Source organism: Lytechinus variegatus, chromosome 16, assembly GCF_018143015.1.
Source record: "Lytechinus variegatus isolate NC3 chromosome 16, Lvar_3.0, whole genome shotgun sequence".
Classification (NCBI taxonomy): domain Eukaryota; kingdom Metazoa; phylum Echinodermata; class Echinoidea; order Temnopleuroida; family Toxopneustidae; genus Lytechinus; species Lytechinus variegatus.
In genome coordinates, this window is record NC_054755.1 from 8862467 (window position 1) to 8882537 (window position 20071).

At 40.8% G+C, this 20071-nt stretch overlaps 1 protein-coding gene across 2 annotated transcripts; it reads right to left on the reverse strand.

The window, feature by feature from the left end:
• Nucleotides 1-2258: 2258 nt before the first annotated feature.
• On the reverse strand, nt 2259-19821 carry LOC121429486 (neuroligin-4, X-linked-like). Of its 2 annotated transcripts, none has more exons than XM_041626530.1 (7): nt 19527-19821; nt 18632-18817; nt 16709-17074; nt 8996-9089; nt 6447-6667; nt 5213-5360; nt 2259-3286 (listed from the first exon to the last, which is right to left on the reverse strand). In XM_041626530.1, the coding sequence occupies exons 1-7, from the start codon at nt 19663-19665 to the stop codon at nt 2419-2421; spliced, it is 2022 nt and encodes a 673-aa protein (XP_041482464.1). In that variant the 5' UTR covers nt 19666-19821; the 3' UTR covers nt 2259-2418. The 2 variants fall into 2 exon arrangements, with proteins under 2 accessions (XP_041482464.1, XP_041482465.1); XM_041626531.1 differs by having other exon boundaries at nt 6447-6664; nt 19527-19820.
• Between the last annotated feature and the right edge of the window lie 250 nt (nt 19822-20071).

The following is a 20071-nucleotide window of genomic DNA, read 5'->3' on the forward strand; positions in this document are numbered from 1 at the left end:
AATTATACTGGGTATACAAATCATAAAGATGGCGCCCTTGCCCATGTTAGCCCACAACACCAATTTTAGAAATGTACAACGCATACCAGGGCCAGTTTCACACAGATTTACATCTTGTAACTTTTCCATGATAGTAACTTCCAAGAATCCTTGATTGTGATTGGCTGCTGAACGCCGTTACCATGGTAACTGCCATAATCGCAAAGTTACTATAACTCTTTATGAAAAGGGTTCCAGAAGAAGTGTGAGAGGCCTGGAGTCATCTGGCATGAGCATGTCAAAGCAAATGTTTACATCAGACCACACAAAAGTTATAGTTAGCAATCTGCGACGCACAAGAAATAATTAAATCAAAATATTATATGTATATAGGCCTACCAGAGGCCGCGGAACCGAGGGGGTAGGGACGTGCTTCACCCCCCCCCCCCTTCAATAAACGTGTATAAAAGTGTCATGTGATTATGTTTTTTTTTGCATAGTTAACCCCCCCCCCCACGCCTGCGCACTTTCAGAACCATTCCAACGCCCCCCCCCCCATATATATAACAATATACTAATGTGGCACTATGGTAGAATGTCCACAATAGATCTATATATAAACAAAAGAATTCCTGCTGTTATAGCAAGCAGTTCACACCATCATGAACTATTAAATAGATTTATGATCTCCTTTATCTCGTTTACTCTGTTTATGCATCAACGTTGACAATAATATTCAAATGATAATAATCTAACTAGCTACAGGGAAATCATTATAAAAAAATTGACATACACAGTAAAAAAAGGGGGAAACATGTTAGCCATGGGTTCATACTTATAAGTACACATGTAAGTATAAATGTTAGATAATGTATGCAAATTATGACAATCAATTCAGAGACACACTCAGCAATAGACTAAAAATCAATTCTTAAATACAGTAATCATAAGAACATAATCAAAATTATTCTGATAAACGACTCTGAGCTCCCATTTTCTTTGAAACATTTAAAGTTTTAGTCTAGATACCATTTGGTCCGCAGTTACCAAGAACATTGCGCACAACTGTCTGAGGAATATCGTAACTGAACGACAATAATTGAAATGAAATCTTATTTGGTTAAATGATGTTCGAGAAGAAAGTGCACATAAGTAGAACATGTTTTGGAAGATTCTGAACAAGTGAAGCTCAGGAGACATGTACAAATCTTTATTTTTCAAAACCATCTTTACCTGGGGGCGCCGTGCGTAACACACATGTTAACGATTAAACGCTAATTTGAAAGAGATTTTCTGACTGGATCCTTGTCAATCTACTAAGCAAAGCGCATATTCTTGATAGGCCATTGTAATTAGCGGTCAATCGCTAACCTTTGTGTCACTCGACCCTGGTGGGTGTTTCATAAAGCTGTTCGTAAGATACGAATGACTTTACGCACGACTGGTGACCCCTTCTTGTGCTAAATAATACATCCCTATGTCATTCATTTAGGACATGAGAACATGTTCCAGTCGTTGTGCGTAAAGTTGTGCGTAACTTTACGAGCAGCTTTATGAAATACTCACCAGGTCATCCGTCTCCGTATGCGATGAAGCGCGCGCGAAAGATTCAAATTTTGTGAAGTCGATAGAATATGTCTATAAAACGTGTTTTTAAAACAAAACATGTTTTACGCCAAATACTTTACGCAACAAACATGTTCTCTTTATTACCGTACTTGTTGATTCTTTTTAGTCAACATTTTCAAAGCATATCTATGAAATATTTTCTTCACCTTGTATGACTTCGTATGGCTACAATTGTATTCCAACCTCCATGATATGTTCCAAAATAGAAATGTTCAACATATAAGAATGTACAATGAATTTCCTAAGTTGCCTGACCATTCTTAAATTCATTTCTCAATAATGTGGGATTTACGATACACAATATATTCCTGTCTAGCGTTCCTCTTAATGATCCTCAAGCCTCTATCTTCAACTCTGATTATCTCCCTCTCTCTCCCAATTCAACTTTCTCCCTCTTTCTCTCTCTTTCACACATCTGTTTATATATCTTTTCATGGGTTCGTTATCCAAACTCCGCCTAAATCTTAATCTATCCTCCTGCTCTACAAACAGAAACACGAATGATTCAGTGAGCTACAGCGCCCTCATTAATGTATATCCAACGGATCTACGCAGATGAAGGACATAGTTGTCAGTCCGCTTAATACATCGTCTTTTTTCCAAACTGCAGCCAATGCTATCCGATATCTTTGGTCCTTTATAAAAAAAAATCGGACAATCATGAGCCATAACGGAACAAAAGAACGAGCCCTGCTACTGCTTAGTGCTTTCGATCTCTGCTGCATTACTCAATTGCATATCGACACCTTCCAATTCTACAATCTCCTTGATACGAAAGAAATTCGACAAAAACGTCAAGAAAAACATATTTTATACCTCGAACTCCACTTCCCCGGCTGAGTTCCGCCTGATGGCACCAAAATGTTGCGGGGAACGATTATATTTAAGTGAAGAATAGTCCCGACTCCCACCGTTGCCATGGTTATGATCACTCGTGCCAGCAGCACGAGATGGCACCGACGGTGGCACGTGACGATGGTTACTTCCATGATGACCGGATTGTTGATTAAGGTTCAGTGCGACTGGTATGCCGATACCGCTATCCGGTGTGGTCTGTGGATGCAAACTGGTGCGCTTCTTCTCCTCCGACTGAGAGGCTAAATACTTCATGGCCAGCCGCTTTTCAATTTTTCTCTTGTCGCGCAAGTAATATATGGCCCCGAGAATGATCAGGTTAAGGAGGAGAAGAAAACCGCCAATAGCAATCACCATACTAAGTTCCACTAAGAAACCCTTCTTTTCCTGTTTATCCGTTTCTAACGCGTTCGATTCAGTCCACGACGAAGTAATATCCGCGCCCGGTACTCGGTTATCTATATCCGTGACAATCGGATCGGTTATTGGCGAAACAGCCGAAGTGACTGGCATCAACGCTGAAATCATGGGAGATGTCCCTTGCCCCGCTGGATTAATGATCTGCGGTCCTGGAAGGAAAGGATTGTTGTTGACTGTCGGTTCAAAGGCAAACTTTTGCTCTAGTCTAGGAACAAGATGTTCCCAAATGCTAATCTTGTGGACGCGGTAGAAATCTCTAACTTTAGGGTTAGCTGCAAGATAGATCATTTCCTCTGTGCCGACTCTGTACCGAGGCCAGTCATCCATAATCTCAAAGTTGAACTCGACGACGAAGTTCCGATGGAGATCAGTTGAACTTTGTCGTCTTGGATTGTTGGGATTTCTGTGGGCATGAGAGAAAAGCAGGAGTCAAATTTAAACATCATTAATGGATTATAATGCTTTGCCTTTTTGGAGTGTTACGTGTACTGATTTTGACTGGTTTCTAGGCTTTATTATCATTGTTATTGTCATCACTGCTTGGGGACTAAAATGACGAAACCTGCATATCCAACCACGCAACCTGCAGTTATGCGACGAGTGAGAAAGGTATACACTTTGCTGTGTTTGTCGGCACCTTTTGTCAAAAAAAAAAACATTGACGATGCCTGGATGATTGTAACGGGACTGTTTTCGATCCCTTTTCTAGATGTGGCTGCGTTCAAGGCAATGTGGAAGACTGGTGCCTTACCCCGGGACATACATTGAGCACTCGGTCCCTGAGACCATTTTGGATTCAGGCGATAATGATGGCGGTTTGTGCGACTAGTCACTTTGGATTTAAATAGTAATTATAATAATAATCATCATAATAATGATAATTTTTACAATGCGCTTGAGACATTACTTTTTTGGTATTGAAGCGCTTATAGATTTATTATAACCCCAGTCATTGGATTCAGTCAGTCATTCTCGCACACAAGGTATGCACATCCACAACCCCCTGTATCCTGCCAGGCGCCAATGAGGCGCATACATGCTGGACAGGCCACAATGACTTTCAAATCCTTCCGGGCACCGATTTAGCACTTGGGTGCAGAGTGACGAAAAGTGTGGATTAAGGCATTGGCAAAAGGTCGCTAAGCCGCAGTGGGATTCGGACACACGACCCTCTGATTACGAGGCGAGTGTCAGAACCACTAAACCAAGGTTCTTCCATTGATTGAGAAAAATTCATTATCAACGAAACTGACTCAAACCAACCGATCGTATGTAATTGAAAATTGAATAATAACTTTGTTTGGTCTGAAGTCAGTTTCGCCAGTAGCCTATGCCATTATTATTCATGTGTCTGGGTCTTATTAAACCTACCCGAGAGTGAAGAGTGAATGTATTCATAGCGCAGACCAGTGCTTTAATTCCTGCCAAAAATATTATGCTTAAGGTGTTCTCGCTGTTCAGTCGGTAAATGTCGGTTCGTTTTGATGCATTACATATGCGAAACCGTCATGGCAAGTTTGGACCGGGATACCAATGCAATACCGCAGGATTGAACCGGGGTCAACCTTACTAGACCGGACAAGATCATTCGCGTAAAGTACGTGTCATCAATAATTCTGATCGTTCCATTATTGACAGTAGGTAGTTTTCGCATTTACTACGGGGAAACTCTCTACAACGCATCGATTTCTTTGAAAATGCAATTAAATTCCCAATGGAGAGCTAAGAGGCTTTTGTCGAAAGTTGGTGGACTGGGACAGCAGATCATCCGAAAATATGCACCGGACGAACAATTGCAATTATGTCGTTGTCCAGAGTCAAGAGAATCCGTAGAGAGGACGTATTATCCATGGAAACAGACGGGATTTTACGAAACTAACGGGTAAAGGAAAACAATGTAAGATGTCATTATACTGATTGAATATTCCGTCTCTGTGATCTTTACATTCAGTCTGCCACATCGTACGTTATTATTTTTTTGTGGCAGCATACATGCAAAATAGCGCTGGTACTGTAAATAGAACGTGAATACGCGACCAAAGCGCGCTCTCTAAATTCTTTAGATTGCTACCAGGAGCCAAACCAAAATTAGATTGAAAGTCCCAATTCAATAGCTTTGGAATCCATTCATAGTCTCAATTTAATTTTGGATCGGTCCCCGACCACGATTTTATCGATCAATTCCAATCTAAGGAATATAGTGAATGGAGGCTATATCTCAAGTAACGGTTGATGCTTGCATTTTCTATTGGTTTTCATTTCATGTATTTTCATGAACATTCGAGTCCTGTTTCAAAATGTCCTCACTATTACCCTATTTTATACGTACCCAGATTTGGCGAAATTACTCCAGTAGTTCATTGTTGCCAGTGAAAGCGCAGCCTCGGCAGACGAAAAACTCTCTGGAAAGATCCCAACTGAAACATTCGAAACGGGAGCGCCGAAAACGTATGGGAGTTCTTCAAGATGAACTGCACCTGGAATTACAACAAGGGATTAGAAATTTATATGATTATCGATAGCAGAAGAGTACCCCGTTATTTTGTAAGGCCACGAGCGACATATCTTGTTGATGCATTTACATGCAATTGTTTCATAGCTTTCTTATTGGGAGCATGTGTGAAACTGGTTGGGAAATGCATCCGCTCCTGCACATCTCGAAACGACTGCGTGTGTAACGTGTGTAAAGTCCCATAACATTTTCGTGATTTATGATAAATATTTTGTTCTCCAAAGGTCTCTTTCTTCATTTACCTGCAACACAGCCAGAATTTCAAAGAGAACCATATTCGCCATCAACCTCAAATTCATGACCCTATTATCTCGACCTCATTGAATTCTTAGAGTTGCTTGAAAGTGTTTTATTAAGACGTGATTTATTGTCAAGCGAAAGGAAAGGGACATCTTCGTCGAAGATGTCAGAAACATGCTCCGGCCAGGGAGAACGACAGATGTCTATGTTCTTACTTCTGAGTCTATGACAGAATTGTCATTCCAATACATCAAGTTTCGACAAAGCGTTCTTAAGCATCCTTTGTCACTATATTTTGATCTAAGATCCTCATGACGTCGCTGAGTGAAAATTCATGTTAGTCAATTATGCTACAGTCAAACATGAAAGCGACTCCAGACCGACAAACTACACTGTTAGAAAATTTATCCTTAAAATAAAAGTTCTTGCAGCAGTCTCGAGAACACTAATCTTACCAGATTGAGTAATCTTACATTTAAAATTACAGGAAGTTGGAATTTGGTGCATGGAACCTTATTACAAATTTTCTTAAATAAAACACAAATTTTCCCCTTTTTAAACAGACCTGTTCTGTTAAATTGTAGAAAAATACCTGTTTTATGAATTCATAGAATGATTCTGTTATTGCTTTTTGCAAAATCTGTTTTTTTTTCTGTAAAATCAGTTTTTTTAAACAGTATAATCAGTTTTTTTTAAACAGTATAATAATAATAGATCATCGGTCGGTTCTGAATCGGTTTCATTGGTGTGACTGTATAGCTTTGCGCAGTGGGGCGTTCATGCAATGGGGTCGATAATAAAGATTCCTAACCTGCCCATCGTGGATAAACACTCTTCTTGGGTCTGTGCGGGAACATGTAGAACCAAGCATCGAAGCCCGCCTCGTCCGCCATTTTGAGTGTGGTAATGCAGGGCGCCACCCAATGATGGTCCGTCAGGATGTCCTGGAGGCTGTTCTTGAGTTCGAAAGGATTGCCTTCGCCAGCTCCCCAGTCCGTGTACTCGTAGTAGATGACATCGCGAATGACGCTACTGGCAAAGATGCAATCCAATTATTGCCGCACGAACACGGGGGAGGTGTTTTGAAGATCAGTAACGACCAAGACGAAGAGAGAAGGGACAATGAAGGGAAGACAGGAAGTCGGAAAACGGTAGAAGACAGAATAGACAATCACCGGAACGAACATGAAATAAGTAAACAAAGAAGAAAGAAAGAGTGGTTTAGACACTCAGAAAGAAAGGAGAGCATAAGAAAGAAACAGATTCACATGACGGTGAAGACAAAACAGAAATGATGAAAGGGAAACGATAGACAGAATGATCACATTGGAGAGGTAAAGAGAAGGAAGAGAGATATGCCAATAAGAACAAGGCCAAGAGATATAAAGACAGAAGAGCAGGCATGGTCGAGGGGACGAGGTGGAGAATCCAAGAAGGGAATGGAGAAGGGATGACAAAGTGCCTGTTAGTATACGGGTGTTAGGAAGGTCATGCACCAATGTACCAATAGACTGTGAGACAATGATCCTCAAGACCCCATTACCCATGCACGAGGGATACTCCAACTTCCATGAGAGTGAGACAACAGATTTTGCACACCAAGCGTCATTTCCATCAGCTGCTTACCAGTCCTACGTCACTCATCATGCCTATGTAAATGAAGTAAGCCTCATTCAACATCGTCCTACACGGTGATATATAGCTTAGTATAGATTTTTATGCGATATACATACATTATTAAAGTTGGTCTGTTAAATAATGTCTCAATAACCCGTTATGGATTATGAGAAGTTATGGTAAAGGGGGGTGAATTTTGTACGTAGGGATCACAATGTTGATTTATTGGCGCATGTATACATATTTTTTCGTTGACCTTGTCATGCTTGTTGGCGCCTGACTTGATCCCCAGTGTGTGGAAAGTTATGGAGCCCTGTAGGTGACATTAAATGGACTAACTCGGAACGACTGAGTCGAGGAATCGAGTTAGCTACTGGTAGAACGAGTTATGGGAAGAGCATGCCATGCCACTTTTGAGGCTTCGCCGTCCAATAATTAAATATTACATAAAAAAAACCGGAAGTACCACTTACATTTCATGCGCGTACCAAATCCATACTTGATTCGTTTCAAAGATGCTATCGAAATTGACGCTTCATAATCCTTATACAGCGTGTCCCAGAAAAAAATTGAAACCGAATTTCTTTGCAATTTTCGGCTATATAGAATACGTGAATCATGTAAACGTTTCAGATGTGCATGCACGAACTTAATTGATAAAAATTTAAGTTTCGCTAATCAATCTGTAGTGATCGGCAATGACGCGACTGAAATTGACGCAATCAGGAAAGACGCTTCGTGTGCGGAGTACATTAAGTGACAGAGACCAGGATGTGCCCACCAACCCATCTAGCATTCATCTTGTTACACAGTATACGGTAGACGTAGAAAAGGATGGTGATTTATCACGTTCCACAATGTCCATAACCATGCTATTTGTTCATGCAATCGGTTTTTAAAAAGTACGATTTCATACCAGGTGGGTGTTTCATAAAGCTGTTCGTAAGTTAAGAGCGACTTTAAGAACGACTGGTGATCCTTTCTTGTGGTAAATGGTATACACCAAAGTGTTCATTGGCGATGGTTTAGCGCGTAAGAAAGGTTCACCAGTCGTTCTGAAGTCGCTCTTAACTTACGAACAGCTTTTTGAAACGGCCCCGAAGGATTAGTGACCGATGGAAAGAAACAGGTTCAATTACATTGGATTATACCTTCAACAGGGAACGATGTGGGGTGTGTTTTTACACGGAGATGTTAGAATCAACATGTATATAGAGGAATTAGTGGGTACTTCTTTTGTGGGTAAAATTCAGCAGAATTTATAAGTTAGGTCAATGCAATCGTGATAAGTCAAAAGTGACTTGAACTCCTCCACTTATGTCAAAGTAATCCCATCCAATGCGTCTGTAAGCCTCTGTAATTTCAACTTCTTCATTTTCTTCTCCTTCTTCTTATTCGTCTTCTTTTTCATATTTATTTCTTCAAAACTTTTTTGCATCATCGTCTTCTTTTTGGAAGTATTGCTATGCCGTGCATCCTACATATTATATACATAATTTCGATCTTCGAAACGCGGGAAGCACTTTGAAAATGAACTTTACGTGAAACCCCGGTCATCTGTCGGTAGCAACCCAAACATGTCGTACACCTATTAAAACGCTTTATGACATGTTATTGTACAAGGTCTGTTTTGTTTTGCTGTATGCTCATGATATGCTACACCGCTCTATCATATATATATTAGTTTTGGAACATCTGAATACTATTTGACGTTCGAATTATCACGTGACAAATATACCATACCTAGCTTTCATGTTGCCTCCGAAATTGTTCTGCATGAATCCGTCAAGAATGTCCTCGAAGTCTTCCAGCAAGAGTTTTCCATCAACAAGGGGTTCTACCGGGTGAGAAACAAAAATGTGATATCATTTCAAGTTCAAGTTTGACCAACAAATCTTAATCAGAGTATTGTTCGTTTTGTTTTTACTTTACTCCAAATTAACACCAAACACATACGCTTGTTTTCGTGTGCATTGTGTTTGCGAGATAATGTCTGTAGACATGTGAAAAAAAAATGTGTGTGACTGTCTTTCATTTTACTAAGTGTGTGTGGGATTGTGCATGTGTGTGAGTGTGGGTTTAAGTGTGAGGCTGTTTTTATTTGTATGTTGTTTTTTTTTATATCTGTCATGTTGAAATTTTGTTTGGGATGGTTTTAAGCGTTATTTTTATCTGCAAAGACTGCAAAATCAATGGTCCTGTAAGGGTTTACAGACATACACAGTATTGTTTGCACTAGAAGCTTTCATATATATTACTGAGGACTGCTTGATACATGTAAGGGAGGGGAGTGCGACTTTTGGGAAAGCTGCTAAAGCTATGGTCTTGGTTATGAGTTATCTATAGAATAAAGCCTTTTAATGTTGTGTGACTCTAAAACTATCCTGTCTGAAGTCTGGTTCTTGTTCAGGTATTCTACCCCTTTCATTTGGCGTTGTCAGCAGGATTGGATGTTACTGGACAAGGAAGATTTTTATGGATTGTTTTTTGATTGTTTGATGGTTCATTGCATTGTGATTTGTGTAGTCCCTGGTGCTGCACTGACAGTACACAGTACAGTAGTGTGTGTGCAGATATATGTGACTGTATCACTACTATTCATGCACATACATGTGTGTATAGCCATACACACTCAAGGTTAGTGTTGTCTATGAATGATCATATCATTACTCTTTCAGTCTTTGCTGTGCTATTTCCAATTGACTCATGAGTGTGAAATTAAGTTTGAAATTGTGCCAGTCATTCTAGAATCTGAATCTAGATCTTAAGTTAAGTCAACCAACCTAGTTACATAAAGTAAAATAAATTAGCAAAGTATAATCTCAATCATTCACTCTCATTTTTCTAGCTCCTCACTTCTTGTTGAAAGTTCTCCAGACCTTTGACCTTTTCTTATTCTTTCTTCCCTTTTGTTCTTTCCCCTTTGTTTTTCTGCGCCGCCAAATTAGGTGACTGAACGATAGGTCTGTTGTTAGACGGTCAATAATTTGTTATGTTTTATGTTAATTAGAATATAATTCAGTGAGTGAAAACTGAAGTGAGTAAAGAAAGTAAATAACAAGTGTAACTTGCTCTGGATATACAAATCAAGCAAATCCTGGGTTATAGGGCCTAGTAACAGATCTAACATCTATTACACAATTAATGGATAGGGAAAATAAACAGGTTAAAAGAATTGAATAAGGAAAGAAACAGACTCTTAGTACAAAAGATTTTGAAATATAAACATTTATTACTAATACTTGAGACTTACGCATAAATTAAACTAAATAAATAAGACTAATCAGTCAAATCGAACACATGAATAAGTAAACAAATAAAAAAAAAAAAATAAATAAAAAAAAAAAAAAAAAAAAAAAAAAAAAAATAAAAATAAATAAATACAGGTAAATAAAGACACACCAACAAACTCTTCACTCTGGATCTTATAGATAATCTTAAATATAAACACATGGAGTAATGCATAAACAGTAAAAGATTTATTTGAGACATAACCAACAACAACAAAATAAAATAAAAAAAATAAATAAAAAATAAAAATAAAAAATATTCAATTTAACATTGAATATTGGGTTTTGCTACATTCTTACCATGGATCGAAGTACATATTTGAATCACTTTACTGCAGAATACATTGGGAGGTTGTGTGAGTTGAATCATATTGATGTGATTAAAGTAAAAACAAAAGAAGAAAGAATCAATTGCTTAAGTCAGTTACCACAGATGATTGAAGAGACTACTCCATCTAGTGCTCAGCCCAGTCAGACAGGTATGAGTGCTGAAGATTTGGCTCGCTTGATGAAGGAGATGGAGGTGTCTCGTTACCAAGAGACCAAGCAGCTATGCGAGTCTCTGATGAAGATGACTGTAAGTCCACAGGCTAAGGTAGAATATAGGTTACCAGGGCTCCACAGACTAACAGGAGATGATGATATATCATGTTATCTCAACACTTTTGAACGTATGGCAACAGCGGAAGAGAGGCCTAGACATGAATGGGCTAAACTGCTGGAACCGTACTTGACAGGGAAGGCCCAACAGGCTTTTCACTCCTTGAGCTATTCAGAAAAGGAAAATTATGATGCTGCTGTACAGGTTATCCTACGGAGGTATCAGCTAACCCCAGAAGCCTATAGAGTTAAATTCAAAACCGATAGTAAACAAGGTGAAGAAACCTTTGAGGAATATGCAAACCGTCTCCAGGACAACTTCTGCAGGTGGCTGGAAGTAACGCCTTCTACGTTTCACAACCCTGAAGTCAGACGGTGCTTTGATCTGATCATGATTGATCAGTTTTTGAGCACTGTGGTTGATGAAACATTACGGCTGAAACTTAGAGAGCGCAATGAATGCTCACTCATTGCCTTAGCCCGCACAGCAGATGAGTTGCTCTTGCATAGGCGAGCTAATTCAGTAGCTCGCAGAGATGAGGCAAATTTCAGGAAGAAGCATGGTGGTACGACTGATAGTCGTCCAAACACTGCTAGTTATTCCCAAGGTCATACTAACTCAAATCCTAACCGCAGAGGGACATTTAATCAGAATTGTTACCGCTGTGGCCAGCTGGGACATAGGATTGTGGATTGCCCCATGCCACCCCCAGTAAGGTCTGCCAAATACACCTTCACACCCAACACACAAACACCTGCACCAAACACAATACAACATAGTTCAGAAACAGGCAACTGTAACTTTGTAGCTCCAGAAGAGTTAATAACTCCTAACTTGTCAGATGTCCCAAAGAAAGGACTACCCATGATGGAACTTGTTCTGAGAGGAGAGACAGAAGCACATGTTAAGACATATGGGCTAGTAGACTCTGGGTCTACGGTTTCGCTCCTGCCATCAGATCTCTGTGACAAGTTGTCTTTACCTGTGACCCCTTGCAGTGAGGGTACCACTCTGAAAATTCTCGGAGAAATGACCGTGACTCCACATGGGGTAACAAGTGCAGAAGTAGAGTTCGGAGTTAGTACCTTGCAGGTTAAATTTCAGGTAGTCAAGACGTTGCCAGCTCCAGTTCTTTTGGGAGTGGATTTTGCTCATGCAGTAAAATTGGTATTGGATTTTGGCGAAGGATGCTTTGGAACCAGTTTCGGGGTTGAAAAACCTGTAAAGTTTCCTATGCTAGGAATGCAGTCTGGAGAGCCAGAGTACCCAGATTATGAACTCGACGAGGGCAGGGATACTATCCCTGTATCTTGTGGAACCAAGTTAGATGTTTCAGCTACTGAGCAGGCAGAGCTTGAGTCACTCCTGGGTGATTTCAAGGATGTTCTTTGTGACATTCCAGGTTTCACAGATGTTGATTGCCATCACATTGATGTGGGTGACGCTACACCTTCTCGTTCACATCCTTATCGGATTGGTCCTGAGCGGAAAAGAGCCCTAGATGAAGAAATATCGAAACTCTTAGAATGTGGGAAGATAGAGCCCTCATCATCTCCCTGGGCCTCCCCTGTTGTCATGGTGCCGAAGAAGGGAGGCACTTATCGCATGTGTGTAGACTACCGCAAGTTGAACTCTGTTACAAAGATTGATGCGTATCCCATGCCGTCAGTCGATGACATCCTCCAGTCTTTGCATGGAGCTCAGGTGTTTTCTTCGTTAGACCTGAAAAGTGGTTATTGGCAAATGGGAATGGCTCCTGAAGACCGGGAGAAGACTGCCTTCATTTGTGAAAATGGTTTGTTCCAGTTTAAAGTCCTGCCCTTTGGGGTTGTCAATGGGCCAGCTAGCTTTCAGAGATTGATGTATAAGGTCCTTGGGGATCTCATTGGGAGGTGTTGCTATGTCTACCTAGATGATATTGTATGTTTTTCTGGTAGCCCACAGGAACATTACAGAGACCTGAGGGAGGTATTGACCAGATTAAGAGCTGCTGGTCTTACTGCTAATGTTGAGAAATGTCAGTTCTTACATAGGGAGATGAGGTATCTTGGACATTTCATTGGAGCTGATGGCCTAAAGCCTGACCCAGATAAGGTGTCTGCTATCAGAGATTATCTGGTGCCTACCTCTGTCAAGGAACTAGAGAGATTCCTGGGCATGATTGGATGGTATCAGAAATTTGTCCCTGGGTTTGCAGATAAGGCTGCCCCACTATATGCCTTGAAGAAAAAGAATGCCATGTGGGAGTGGACGGACGAATGCACCATAGTGTTTCACAGGTTGAAAGAGGCGCTCATGTCGGAACCAGTGTTAGGATACCCCGACAAGTCTTTGCCGTTTGTTGTTCACACGGATGCCAGTAATGTAGGTTTAGGGGCTATTCTAATTCAGAAACAAGACTCCCTGACCAAGACCATAGCTTATGCAAGCCGGACCTTGTCAGGTGCGGAACGGAATTACAGTACTACCGAGAAGGAATGTCTGGCAATAATCTGGGCCCTAGAAAAATGGAGGCCTTACCTAGAAGGCAGACCATGTAAAGTTGTGACAGACCATCAAGCCCTGTGTTGGCTCTTCAGAAAAAGGAAGCAAGGGGGTAGACTTGCTCGATGGGTACTACGCTTGCAGGACTACAACTTCCAGGTGGTGTATCGCCCGGGATCCCAACACCATGTCCCAGATGCTCTTTCAAGATGTAGTGGAGAATCTGCAGTAGTTGGAGCAGTCGAGGAAATCCATGCTAACTCTTCAAGTGATAATGACGAGAAATGTGCTGATCCTAACTGCATTTACCCAGAGGATGATGTATTAGACTGGGTGTTCTGCGATCAATGTAGACGTTGGTACCACCAAAGCTGTGTTGGTATCACTCGGGAGGAGGCAGAGATGATGGATCTCTACATTTGCCCTTCGTGCCTACCAGATGAAGCTCCAGGACCTGAGAATGTGGACAATCCGATTCTGATCCCAGAACTCGATGCAACACTATGCCGCGAGGCCCAGAGGCGCGACATTCAACTCCTACCCCTTATCTTGAACTTGGAGAGGGGTGACCTTGACTTCAAACCTGCCCATTCATATGAAATGAAGAATGGGCTTCTGTGGAAGAAGGACGGTCGTTTAGTAGTTCCCAGTGAACTACAAAGCGCTGTGATGAATGAGTGCCACAGGAAACCTGCCGCCGGGCACTTGGGACGGCGGAAAACTCTCGCTCGACTAAAAAGTAACAACTTGTGCTGGAGGGGAATGTCTCAAAAAGTCCGCAGTTTCGTCCGAGCTTGCAAAGTTTGTCAGCAGACCAAACCTGTCTACCAGAAGAAAGCAGGTATGATGCTCTCCACATCGTCATCTATGCCTTGGGAGATTGTTGGAGTAGACTTGATGGGACCCTTTCCCAAGAGCTATGGTGGACATGAACATATACTGGTTGTAGTGGATCACTACAGCAAGTACACGGAAGTGATCCCCCTAAAGTCTTCAAGCAGCCAGGTGGTATCGTGCACATTGGTCCGTCAAGTGTTCTGTCGGTATGGACCCCCCAAGAAACTACTGTCCGACAATGGTCCACAGTTTCGGGCAAGGGCATTAGCAGCAGTGTGTAAGGAGTGGGGAGTGGAACAGGTCTTCATTACCCCTTACCACCCACAGACTAACTGGGTGGAGAGAGTCAACAGAAACCTGAAGGCCATGGTTCAGTCCTATGTGTCAGGGGATCATCGCTCATGGGATGTACACCTAGCAGAATTTGGCTTCGCTTTGAACACTTCTACTCATGATACCCTTGGGACAGAACCAGCACTCCTCATGTTTGGGAGAAGGCTAAACACTCCCCTCAGCAACAAGCTTGAAACTAACCCTTCTGATGGTGTTAGCCAACCCAGTGTGGAGGACATTGTACAGCGTAGTGGACTAGCGAAGGGTAAAGCCAAGCAACACTATGACAAACGGAGAAGAGAGAACAATATTAAGGAGGGAGATCATGTGCGGGTCAAGACCTACCCGATATCCGATGCAAAGAAGTGCTTCACTGCAAAGCTTGCTCCCCGTTGGTCGGAAATGTATGTAGTGACCAAGCAACTGACTCCTGTAAACTTTGAGATTGTGAATGAAAAGAACAAGAAAAAAATTCGCATTGTCCATGTCGACCAGCTAAAACTCTGCCCATGATTTCATCGGCAATGGACTATGAACATTGTGAAAACTATTGGTCGAGTAATTCCTGAGAACTCAGTTATGTAACAAAGGCAGTATATAAACCAACAAACTCTGATGTGAACTAGATCTAATTTACTAACTGAAACTTGCATGCATATATAACTGTATGATTACATCATGTACCAACCATATCGTTCTTGAATACTCAGTTACATGTATACAACAAATCAAAACATCAAACAACCAAAAGAAATGTGTTGAAACTAAAGTGTGATTGTAAGCATCTGAACATCATTTGTTTTAAGTCGAAAATACTTCATTGAAACCTCTTTAAATATTTCCAACTGCATGCCTCATTACAATTTAGATACTAAAGTTTTGAAAATTGAGTATGCAAATGTGTCACTGCGAAGCTACATATTACCATGTACAAAATTATATTGATACTGTTTGTTCTTGATATTTTGTTATCAGCCAACATTTTCCAGTTTGGATAAATTTTGATTGGTTCTTTTGCTTTTGCTGTTCTTATCCTTCAGCTGCGCTGGGATGTTTTAAGGTGTTTTATTGCCTATTAATGTTTGTTAGCTTTTGGACGGTGAAAAGGATAAGGATATGACACCTCCAGACTTGTTAAATTGCTATTTGCAGTTTCTTACTGTACATTTACATGCATGTTATATCTGATTTATTGGGGGAATCTTGTCACATGAATTATTGATAAGAAATGTTAATGTATCGCATTTAGTCCTTTGTTTATTCAGTCAAATGAGTATTTTACGCTGATGAAACAAAGGGTAAAGATGTCTGTTAAATTGCTAGCGTCAAGTTCGTATATGAATGTTTTATTGAACTTATAAGTGGAGTATCGTTGCATGTACTAATGACAAGACATGATATTGTATGTATTACATTTGATTCATTGTGGTTAAAAAAAAAAAAAAACCCATAGGGTTATTTTAGTGGGGGGGAGTGTAAGGGTTTACAGACATACACAGTATTGTTTGCACTAGAAGCTTTCATATATATTACTGAGGACTGCTTGATACATGTAAGGGAGGGGAGTGCGACTTTTGGGAAAGCTGCTAAAGCTATGGTCTTGGTTATGAGTTATCTATAGAATAAAGCCTTTTAATGTTGTGTGACTCTAAAACTATCCTGTCTGAAGTCTGGTTCTTGTTCAGGTATTCTACCCCTTTCAGCCCTATCCAATAACATCATAAGCAGTACTTTTGGCGCAACCCGATTTTTACATTCTCACAAACATTGCCTCCTGATCATTCAAACGTAAGCACAGAGCTCACTAAAATGGTACCTAATGATGCAGGACGAAATGCTCTTCCAGAATACATATAAATATAATGCATTGATAATTCAATTTGAAGGAACAGTTGTCTTTTTTGTACGCACCCGTTATATAGGGCTCAATATACATGAAGCCCTCGTTCCTCACTACCCCACTCAGGTATGAAAAGTCATCTCGTCCAATGTCGCGCTCGCCCGCAATCAGCTGCCCCCACATGATGGTTGGGTCGGCTGCGATGACATCCTCGTCGACCACCGGAGCAAAAGCGATCATGTAGAGTGGGGATTGGATGTCTACGTTGATCAGGGCGTCGTAGGGAAGACCTCGCAGACATTCGACCATTTGCAGGTTGGTTTCTGCCTCGCAGCCGACCTTTTCAGCTAACAGGTTCGCGAACCGTGCTGGCTCTCGAGATAGCGCCCAAGAAGCGATGGAGGATCCACTCTCTGCTATGACGCCAGCTATGAGACCTGTGATCGTTATGTAATAGAGAAAGTTAATCGAAGAGATATCGAAAATTAGTCTATATGTACTCGCATAAGCAATACAAACTGACTGGCGTGAGTGCGGCAGGTGTTGGGTCAAGCACGTACTCAGTGAAATGTTCGGCGCGCGAGAGAGTTAACGCCCTTCTTCGTAACAAACTGGGACGGAAATTCACCTACCCATAAAATCCTAACACCCCTTTTGCAAGCCAGTCGACGGATACGATTCCATTAATAGCGTTTTACATTTTAATATGAAAACAAACTTGGGGAATATGTGACATGTTTTTTTTCTTTCAGGAACATATATAAAATAATAATGTAATATAATTAGCAGGTCAGTCGTGTCAGTCAAGATTGAATGGTTTTATACTCTATACGTTCAGTGATGCTATCCAATAGTTTGTTACCTTCCACTTCCTTGCAGCAACAGAACTGTTAAAGATATAATTATCCATTTTAACATCGAAGGTGTTATCAGTAAGTTGTAATTTGACGTCAAAGCAAATGAATGCAGCCGTACGATGCTCTGGGTATTTGAAGTTTGTAAATTTAGTCACCGCGCCAAAGATGTGACGTTCCCATGGGAACGGGGATGGGATTTCAGTGATGTCAACCAACATTCAAGCAGTGCTGTTTGATGTATGATGGTCCATTACGTGTCACTATGTATACATCAATAGTAAGACCGAGATAGCACGAAACTGAGGCCTGTTTCATAAAACTTGTTATAATAGAATAAGATACAATAATAGTTAAAAGCTACTGAAATCCTTCTCATTGGCTGATGCCATTGTGTATTTTTGGCCAAAAGACGTCTTTATGAAACGAATGAAGGCCCCAAATTTTGACCCCATACATATATTTTCTTGTTTTGCACAAAATGTTGGCAATTGCTAGTGACGTTCTGTAATAAATTCAACTCAATTCATATAAGAAGGAACTGATGTCCGTTCTCGAATTAATGATCTGCATTTCAGAGATTCTCTAAAAGATACAAACAAAAACTTATTGCTTGATTTTTGTGTTCTCAAGTGAAATGTCCCATATCCTATCAGGCGTATTTCATGAAACCTGATTATTCAAGAGTTTTCTCGTTCAACCCAAAGATAGACACTATTAAAATGATACCAACCTTTATTTATGTTACCCCGTCAAACTCGACTCCAGCAGACTGACTATAGCATTCACGTCATTAACAATGACATACCATCGATCGGTTTTGAGTCGGTTTCGTTGGTGTGACCGAGCGGGCGAAATTAAAAAAAAGGAAAGATCGACTTTAAAAAAAGGGGAGATGGACACACCCACACTCTCCTACAAAAACACACACACCCACACCCAAGAAAATGGGAAGAGCACCTTTGAAATTGTAGGATTAAGTGGACATACATCGAGGGACGCCCTCTACGGAAATGTTAATCATTATGATACAGTCGCACCAATGAAATTGAATCCAAACCTACCGATGGCAATCATGCCAATTATTGTAAAAGCGTTGATCGGTCTGGGTCGCTTTTGCCGATGTGACTAGGGATTTACCTTTGGTGTAATTTGAAAAGGCGAGTAGTCCGCAACTGGCGGCTCCACTTCCAGCTCCAAATAGGGTGATTCGGTCGGGATTCCCGCCAAACATGGCGACATTTTGATGGATCCACTTGAGAGCTGCTATTTGGTCCATGAGGCCGTAGTTCCCCCTCGCTGCTGAATCACCGGTGCTGAGAAAACCTGAGGTATTGGGTTCAAGGGGGGAGGTGGAGAATCGTAAAGACGCAAGTAAACGATTATTGAAACGTGTCACTAAAGATGCATCAATGAAAGTTGTTTTGAAATTTTGACAAGAAAAAAAGTTTGAAAGTCCAAAAAATAAGGTGATTTTAATCAGGAAAATTTGACAAGCAAAAAAAAAGTTTTATCAGTACAAAATTAGGTGATTTTGGTGAAATTTAATCTAAGTAACATACTTAAGTTTGAAACTGGAGCATTTATCACTAAAACCCGAAGACTATCACATCTTTGCTCTCTCATTATTTTATGTATGAATAGGGTTATGAACAGAGAGGGTGTTGATATAAAGTATTTCGATAGTGAAATAGGAAGATTATACCAGTTTTCATGCTGTACCTTTATCTCTCATATCCACACTTTTGGTTTGTTTTCTCTTTTCATTTCTTTATCCCCTTGATTTACGATGTTTAATCACCCCTGCCCATGTGACACTACCCCCTCCCCCGGTTGCGCCATTCTCATCCACCGCTCTCATGTTTGAGCTCAATATTTCTCTCTTCAACCCATCAAACATTCCTTTGAAAGATTGTCTTTCAATGAGCTGAGAGGCTTCCTTCATTCAGTGATGCTCTGAAACTAAACATTCTAAATTGATACGTCCACGTTGATATGCCCCGGTGCCACGCTTCGGCGGCAAAGTTTATCTTACCTAAAATTCCCAGGCGATAATTTACTGTTACTACGATGACTCCGCCATAGCTAGCCAGGATGCTGCCGTCGTACATACTAGCCGTACCTTCCTCGTAAGAGTCACCGTGAATGTAAACCATCACTGCCAAAGGATCCATGCGCTGGGTTTCATCTAGAGAAAAAAAATGGCAAGAAAATGAATGATTTTAAGTTTGAGGAGCAGAGGATGGAGGGGCGAATGAGATAAAGGGAAAGAGGTCATAAGAAGAGGAAGAGCAACAAGGAAGAGAATGAAAGACAATGACAAGTATTTGAAGAGAGGGGTTAGGATGGTATAGAAGGAGTCGCTGGAAAAAAAGGGGGAAGGCGAAGGTGAGAACTATAAAAATAGGAGAAGAAGGAGAATAGGCGAAGAAGGTCCAGCCGGAAGAAGTGCCGAAGAAGGATAAAAAAACAATAAAACCGTACCAAGATCTGGAAAAGAGATCCAAAGAAAATGAACAGCACAAAAAGGTAAAATGTAAAAATGACAAAAAGAAGTAGAAAGAGAATAGAAGAGGAAGA

Excerpts from the sequence above, each read along its gene's own strand:
- LOC121429486 (XM_041626530.1), bottom strand. The coding sequence starts at position 19,665 with ATGGATCCTTTGGCAGTGATGGTTTACATTCACGGTGACTCTTACGAG. Across the intron at positions 18,818-19,526 it reads TTATCGCCTGGGAATTTTAG|GTTTTCTCAGCACCGGTGAT; the intron begins GTAAGATAAACT and ends CCAATACCTCAG. Across the intron at positions 5,361-6,446 it reads TGTTTATCCACGATGGGCAG|GTGCAGTTCATCTTGAAGAA; the intron begins GTTAGGAATCTT and ends TTGTAATTCCAG.